At 38.5% G+C, this 8,645-nt stretch overlaps 1 protein-coding gene and 1 long non-coding RNA gene across 3 annotated transcripts; both read right to left on the bottom strand.

Annotated features, from left to right (window-relative positions):
• Positions 1-3,245: 3,245 nt before the first annotated feature.
• On the bottom strand, positions 3,246-7,683 carry LOC128233822 (uncharacterized). 2 transcript variants are annotated; one of them, XR_008260786.1, is made up of 6 exons: positions 7,482-7,683; positions 7,070-7,372; positions 6,538-6,851; positions 5,657-5,935; positions 4,103-4,209; positions 3,246-3,605 (listed from the first exon to the last, which is right to left on the bottom strand). XR_008260786.1 is itself a non-coding variant. In XM_052947681.1 (4 exons), exons 1-4 carry the CDS (start codon positions 7,573-7,575, stop codon positions 5,915-5,917), a joined length of 732 nt encoding a protein of 243 aa, XP_052803641.1. In that variant the 5' UTR covers positions 7,576-7,683; the 3' UTR covers positions 5,585-5,914. The 2 variants fall into 2 exon arrangements, 1 of the variants encoding a protein (XP_052803641.1); XM_052947681.1 differs by lacking the exons at positions 3,246-3,605; positions 4,103-4,209 and having other exon boundaries at positions 5,585-5,935.
• Positions 7,684-7,685: 2 nt separating this feature from the next.
• Positions 7,686-8,645, bottom strand: LOC128233823 (uncharacterized). The gene is made up of 3 exons (XR_008260787.1): positions 8,520-8,645; positions 7,991-8,283; positions 7,686-7,787 (listed from the first exon to the last, which is right to left on the bottom strand). It is a non-coding gene; the product is annotated as an uncharacterized LOC128233823 (long non-coding RNA).

Raw genomic sequence — 8,645 nt, forward strand, 5'->3', positions numbered from 1 at the left:
GCGTTTTGTGTACGAAATGTCGCGAATTTGCGCAAACTTTGACGCTGTTGAAACCAGTCAAAAACTATCATCCCGCACACCCCAAGGGGTGCATCTTGAAGGGTTTAGCGTCCCCTACAAGGTAAAATTGGTCCCAGCCTGATCACGTGTAGGGATGCTGAGATATCTTCGAGATTGCCGACCCCATTTTAGGGCATTTTGTGCTGCATTTTAGTGTATAAAATAACGTTATAGGCGAATGAAAACTGTGACGTAATAACGCCAGCGATGCACCGACGTGCGCGTGACGTAGGGTATGGTGAGACGTAAATTTCAATACCAGAACCAAGCTCCTATCACTCTTGGTTCCGAAGATACCTTCGAGATTAGCTCCCCCTTAGTAGCTATATGGGAGCGCGTTTTGTGTACGAAATGTCGCGAATTTGCGCATACTTTGACGCTGTTGAAACCAGTCAAAATCTATCATCCCGCACACCCCAAGGGGTGCATCTTGAAGGGTTTAGCGTCCCCTACAAGGTAAAATTGGTCCCAGCCTGATCACGTGTAGGGATGCTGAGATATCTTCGAGATTGCCGACCCCATTTTAGGGCATTTTGTGCTGCATTTTAGTGTATAAAATAACGTTATAGGCGAATGAAAACTGTGACGTAATAACGCCAGCGATGCACCGACGTGCGCGTGACGTAGGGTATGGTGAGACGTAAATTTCAATACCAGAACCAAGCTCCTATCACTCTTGGTTCCGAAGATACCTTCGAGATTAGCTCCCCCTTAGTAGCTATATGGGAGCGCGTTTTGTGTACGAAATGTCGCGAATTTGCGCAAACTTTGACGCTGTTGAAACCAGTCAAAAACTATCATCCCGCACACCCCAAGGGGTGCATCTTGAAGGGTTTAGCGTCCCCTACAAGGTAAAATTGGTCCCAGCCTGATCACGTGTAGGGATGCTGAGATATCTTCGAGATTGCCGACCCCATTTTAGGCATTTTGTGCTGCATTTTAGTGTATAAAATAACGTTATAGGCGAATGAAAACCGTGACGTAATAACGCCAGCGATGCACCGACGTGCGCGTGACGTAGGGTATGGTGAGACGTAAATTTCAATACCAGAACCAAGCTCCTATCACTCTTGGTTCCGAAGATACCTTCGAGATTAGCTCCCCCTTAGTAGCTATATGGGAGCGCGTTTTGTGTACGAAATGTCGCGAATTTGCGCGTACTTTGACGCTGTTGAAACCAGTCAAAAACTATCATCCCGCACACCCCAAGGGGTGCATCTTGAAGGGTTTAGCGTCCCCTACATGGGAAAAATTGGTCCCAGCCTGATCACGTGTAGGGATGCTGAGATATCTTCGAGATTGCCGACCCCATTTTACGGCATTTTGTGCTGCATTTTAGTGTATAAAATAACGTTATAGGCGAATGGAAACTGTGACGTAATAACGCCAGCAGTGCACCGACGTGCGCGTGACGTAGGGTATGGTGAGACGTAAATTTCAATACCAGAACCAAGCTCCTATCACTTTTGGTTCCGAAGATACCTTCGAGATTAGCTCCCCCTTAGTAGCTATATGGGAGCGCGTTTTGTGTACGAAATGTCGCGAATTTGCTCAAACTTTGACGCTGTTGAAACCAGTCAAAAACTATCATCCCGCACACCCCAAGGGGTGCATCTTGAAGGGTTTAGCGAGATTACCCCATTTTAGGGCATTTTGTGCTGCATTTTAGTGTATAAAATAACGTTATAGGCGAATGAAAACTGTGACGTAATAACGCCAGCGATGCAACGACGTGCGCGTGACGTAGGGTATGGTGTGACGTAAATTTCAATACCAGAACCAAGCTCCTATCACTCTTGGTTCCGAAGATACCTTCGAGATTAGCTCCCCCTTAGTAGCTATATGGGAGCGCGTTTTGTGTACGAAATGTCGCGAATTTGCGCAAACTTTGACGCTGTTGAAACCAGTCAAAAACTATCATCCCGCACACCCCAAGTGGTGCATCTTGAAGGGTTTAGCGTCCCCTACAAGGTAAAATTGGTCCCAGCCTGATCACATGTAGGGATGCTGAGATATCTTCGAGATTGCCGACCCCATTTTAGGGCATTTTGTGCTGCATTTTAGTGTATAAAATAACGTTATAGGCGAATGAAACTGTGACGTAATAACGCCAGCGATGCACCGACGTGCGCGTGACGTAGGGTATGGTGAGACAGTAAATTTCAATACCAGAACCAAGCTCCTATCACTCTTGGTTCCGAAGATACCTTCGAGATTAGCTCCCCCTTAGTAGCTATATGGGAGCGCGTTTTGTGTACGAAATGTCGCGAATTTGCGCAAACTTTGACGCTGTTGAAACCAGTCAAAAACTATCATCCCGCACACCCCAAGGGGTGCATCTTGAAGGGTTTAGCGTCCCCTACAATGGTAAAAATTAGGTCCCAGCCTGATCACGTGTAGGGATGCTGAGATATCTTCGAGATTGCCGACCCCATTTTAGGGCATTTTGTGCTGCATTTTAGTGTATAAAATAACGTTATAGGCGAATGAAAACTGTGACGTAATAACGCCAGCGATGCACCGACGTGCGCGTGACGTAGGGTATGGTGAGACGTAAATTTCAATACCAGAACCAAGCTCCTATCACTCTTGGTTCCGAAGATACCTTCGAGATTAGCTCCCCCTTAGTAGCTATATGGGAGCGCGTTTTGTGTACGAAATGTCGCGAATTTGCGCAACTTTGACGCTGTTGAAACCAGTCAAAAACTATCATCCCGCACACCCCAAGGGGTGCATCTTGAAGGGTTTAGCGTCCCCTACAAGGTAAAATTGGTCCCAGCCTGATCACGTGTAGGGATGCTGAGATATCTTCGAGATTGCCGACCCCATTTTAGGGCATTTTGTGCTGCATTTTAGTGTATAAAATAACGTTATAGGCGAATGAAAACTGTGACGTAATAACGCCAGCGATGCACCGACGTGCGCGTGACGTATTGTATGGTGAGACGTAAATTTCAATACCAGAACCAAGCTCCTATCACTCTTGGTTCCGAAGATACACAAAATGCCCTATAATGGGATCGGCAATCTGCTTACTGCTCATAGGTACGATTCAACCAGACTAGACACCAATGCCCTCGTCTATAGTATAGAATAAATGATACGCAACGATTCGAAAATAGCGAATAATTAACAAATGATTTCAACGCACTTTTTAGTTGTTATCAAATATATAATAGGTCAATATATTACAAACAAGAAGTACATATTAAAAACACTCACTTAATACCAATACCAATACATTGTCTAATCAAAAAACGTTGAATGTACTGCATTGAAACGGTTAGCGAAACTATGATGATTATATGATTTAAAAAATCACACAAATCCATCTTCATCGTAAATATTTTGATCAGTAACTAATTCGGTTATATAGGATGTATATAATTCGCTTCCGGTACGTTTGTCCGACGGTTACTTTGGGCGGTAGGGGTATCCACATAGTCGTAAGAGTTTACACACTCGTTTGAACGGACTGGGTTTCCTTCCATATCACATAGTGGTGGTGCGTCTTTGTTCTCGATTGCACTTGCAGAGACTCTTGTCTTCAAAGGTAAATAGTGCTTAATTTAATAAATATTATATTCATTAAACAAAACAAACATTACTTTCAAATTAAGTTATTCTTGTTTAGTAATTTTAGAAATCCGATTATCAAGTATTTTAGGTGTTTAATATATTAGTATAAAACATAAACTCCTTATCAATTTGCCATATATACGAGTAATACGCTGATTGTAGCTGAGGATATAGAATACCGTGCACAAGCACATGCTACTCTCAGAGGCTTCTTACAACACGATGCCACAAGGGTTGTATAAAACTGCCTTGATCTCGAGTCATATGAAACCTCTGAAGGTTCCATCTACAAACAGAGTATGGAGTGTTCCTCACCGCTCTTCATCAATTAATTGAAATTTCAAGAATTTAACTGTTGTTTTTTCGAACGTAATCTAACACGTTCGAAAAAAATGAGGTGAAACAATATATGATTGTTTGGTATGGCATATTTTAAAATTGATGATAATAATAGAAAACTTACCAGATTGTGAAGCGCAGTTGTCTCAATATTAGAATGAACATCATCGTACACATGTGTACTTCGCTTTCTTACTGCAGGTCTCCTTAGGCGTATAAGCGTTTCATAAGCTGTGTCAAATATATCAATATTGTCATTAATCATGATGTAACAGACTTCTTCGGATTAAAAACAAAAAAAAAATGTAAAATTCGGAAAGACACGATGACGTTTTTTAATTATTGCGATGCAATTGCACTCATTTGAACGTCAACTATTCATGTATTTCTTTGGTGGACAAGATATACGAAATTAACCGATGCCACCAATATTCAAGTTTGATATTAAAACATATGTAAATTCTATCTCATTTCTTATTTCATTCATAATCGATCCAAGATTCATCGATATACATTAACGTTATATTTATGTAAGGTATATGTATGTGCAGTGATATATTTACTTTCGATCCTTATGCACTTCAAAATTTAACAGTATATGTTTTAGGTGCTGAACATGTTTCTGCTGCTTCCATTAAATTATCGATTTACTGACACTGGTTTTGCAATGTTTCGATTCCATTCGTTCTTGTGAATTCTGATGAACCCGAAATATATATTCTCGTTGTACTGTCTCAAGCTTCAAATATGATTTTTCGTATGCATAGATAAGTTGTGCTGATTTTATCAGTGAGGTCCACACGATTAACGTCCCTGATATACTAACATGATCAAAATTTTAGTTTTTCAAAGTGGCACTTGATTACCAAAGGCACGTCTTCTGTCACAGATACGTTTACATGAATATACCTTTGGTTAACTGAGTAAACATTGTCAACAGTGTAATAAACGTACCTTGAGTTTGAAGCAGAATATTTGGATGTGTCAACAGATAATTTAAATTGTGATCAGTAATCAAGTTATGCATAGATAGAACATACTTAGTTCTCATTTTCAATTTAAAGTATTTGCACAATTACCATGAGTTTTGCATCGCCTACATAGAAGCACGGTAAACGTTGCTACAAGTAAAAATGTAACTGTTCCCGATACGGCGTAAAGGACCGATATATGCAACATTTTGGACACAACTAGTGCAGGGTTGGTTGTTGCTTCTGCAATTAAATAATATTTGCCTGTTTCATGCACACAATGAGAGAAATACCAACATTCAGATAAGGTTAACTTCATTCAAATTAGCATATGCAGTGTTGCAGTTTGCTTCAGACAATTTTATTAACGCAATAAAATCAGTGATCCTCTCATGAACCTTCACGTTATCATTGCAGTGGCAACGTTAAACATCTCAATATCTTTTCATTCGTAAGAGACATTTTATTATCAAATGTCTCGTATTAGGAAAAATAAATCGATAAATCCGAGGCTACATACGTTAACTGTATGGATCTTACCACTAATACCGTACAACTGTCTCTCTCAATCAAACCGAATGCTAAAAATATCAAAGAATAAAATACAAAATAAGGAAAGAAACCGGTCAGTTTACATTGGTGACTGATTGATTGATTGCTGGTTTAAGTATCATTTAAAATGGATATTTAAATTGTTTTATACAAACCCTGTGTCACTGAGTTAAAAACTGTCAATGAATTTCTCATAAACTCCTCTAAATTCCATGCCCTGCAAACGTATGTATTTTCGCCATCTCCCGTATAATTCAGTGTTAACAGGCATTCCTCTGTGTTTTTACAAGTCTTTATTTCAGTGTTATTTTCTGCTTCCCAGCGAAGCGTCCATTTCCCTTTAGCATTAGTCATAAACACGACATTTAACGGTCATGTAATCTTCGGATATAATTCAACAGGTGATGTCATGTTCAAATACAGAGTTGGATCACCTGAAATGTATTGTGGAAATTGTTAAGAAAGTAAAAACGTAACATAAATACCTAGTGTGGAAAAAAAAGTAATCATTCATTTAAGATGTATTTAATTAAATTCATATAAGAAGTGAGTACACATGTACCTCTAATGAAAGATACAACAATATATAAGTACATTCCGAAAGAAGTATATCTTTGTAAGAAGAAATATCATGAAACTAGCAGTCATGGTTAAATGAAATTATAGATCATTTAACATTGTTTTGTACAAAACGGAATATACTTGGACTCGAATACAGCTTGGAAATCATATAAGACTCGCCTAGCGGCTCGTCCAATATGACTTTCCAAGCTGTGTACTGTCCAAATTTATATATATATATATCCGTATTGTACAGAACAATGTTAAATAACCAATAATTACACTTAATAAGATATCTACTACTTCCTGTTAGGTAAATGGGTAAAATGCTATGTATACCAATTAGTGTAATATAAAAATACATTCGAAGACAGAGTTTTCAAAAACAAATGCATCATTAGTACGGAGATAGGAGTCTCGGTTTAATCGATAGTGTGGCCGAACGTCGACAACATAAATAAGATCGAGTACGTACCTGAAACGGATACAACATAATTTCAGTTAAATGAGATGAAAAATGATTGCATCTAGTGGAACATGTAATGATTCCCCCAACCATGTCTTTAGTCACTTTGTAAATTACATTGGAAACAAAACTGTAACTCCCATGTTCACCATAAGTCCAATTGCCACTTATATATCTTAAATCATCTCTGTTGCTTGCCCATTCAATGACGCAAGGCGGATTTGATTCATTCGTTTCACAAGAAAGGTTCATGAAATAGGCAGAAACACTGTCGCTATATTCGGGTTTTTTGCTCACCGACATCGAAATGTCCGAAGGCGGATCTGAAAGCAGAACACGAAAAACCTTTATATAACTTTTTTGTTTACACTTCAGAAACGCTAAGAAAATAACAAATAATAAATTATGTATCTTCCCATGCTACAAACATTTACCACGAGAAGGATAGGTATATCAAGTGTGTTAGGCCTTATCTCAATTTCCAGTTTTAACGTCATCAAGTACGCACATTTTATACAATAAATACGCTAGTGAAACTTACATTTGATACTGATGTTTTTGCATATGGAATGATCTGCTATTCCAAAGTCGTCAATACTTTTCCTTGTGCAACACATTTCTTTTCCATTCCACAGTTTGTGAGTCTTTGTCACCTTAGCTGTGCTTGTATAAGTATGAGAAGATCCATTAAATAAATCAGTTTGTTGAACATCAGATAGCAAAACATTGCCAATATGTATATCTATTACCGGAGCTGGGAAAGCATTCCGCACCTCACATGTTGTTGAAGAGTTTGCACCATCAAGATATTCAGGAACTGTTAGATCGGGTTGGCTACCTTTCTCTGGAATTAAAACAATGATTTTATAACATCCTATATTATACACGATCCAACAATATTTATCTCCACAAAATTACGAATCATATACATTATGTTTATTCTACTTGCTTACCTACGTTACATAGAATGTCTTGCACTTCGTAAGGTGTTTCAATGGCTGCATTAGAAACCTGACATGTCACATTCCGTTTCGACAGTCCTGCCATGTGTTGATGAACGTTACTGAATAGGTAAAACCCTTTGTTCTGTTCGCTTTCAGCAAGAACAAATAAATCCTGTCCCAGTAAAAGCGCCACTTGTACAGGTTCTGTTCCATTTTCAGTCTGGCAATATATGTCGGAATCTTCATAAACATAAATACATTTTGTTGTATTAAAGTCAGCGATTTTTGGACCGAGGATTGGGTAACTCGGTGGCTCTGAAACAAATCATTTATATTACTTGAAATAACAATTACCCATGAAAACTGAAGGTTAATCACGTTGCTGCTCATGTATTTATTATCTGGAGACATCATTATCCTTTTTGTACTTATACGATTCCTTTTTATTCCGAGCTAACATATCAAAACAAAACCAATATTTAAAAGTCAGAATGCTCGGTGAATTAAAAGCAAGGTACCTGGAATATGAAGCTGCACAGAATCCGTGTGGCCACCTGAATAACAATATAAAGTATACGTTCCTTCATCTCTGTCTTCAAAGTTAAATATAGTCAATATGTACAAATATTCAGAAACAATTTCCTCATCGTAAGAACCTTCTCGTAGCTCTATGTCCTGGATATTTGTCTTCCATGTTCGTGTAGTGTTTATTTGCTGTATAGAATAGTCAGATGGAAAATATCCTAGTTTAACGTCCCCGCCGCGAAAACCGGGCTTAGAATCACGAGGGCTCCACACTGTCCAACAATTTCTGTAAATAAGCGGGATTATCACATTAAAACCATGTTTTTGCTTTGTATTCATTAAAAAAACATGGACAAGCCTTATAGTAAATTGAAAAAAAAACACGCTCATTTATGTTAGGAGGCTTTAAAGAATAAAATCCAAATACCAAACAGAGAAGACCAATCACATTCTTTATACCCATATCAGTTAGTGTGTATCAATACTATTGGTTTACATGTTTGAGTGGACGCCGATATTAACCTTTCACATTTAAAGCTATTAAGCTTGATACTATTGTTGTGTTTGTTGAACATCCGGCGTAAAAGTCAGATCTGTTGTATTCAATAGAAGCTTTCCATTTCAAAAAGAAGGACCCATCCTCCGAAT

This window comes from Mya arenaria, chromosome 5, assembly GCF_026914265.1.
Source record: "Mya arenaria isolate MELC-2E11 chromosome 5, ASM2691426v1".
NCBI classification, from domain to species: domain Eukaryota; kingdom Metazoa; phylum Mollusca; class Bivalvia; order Myida; family Myidae; genus Mya; species Mya arenaria.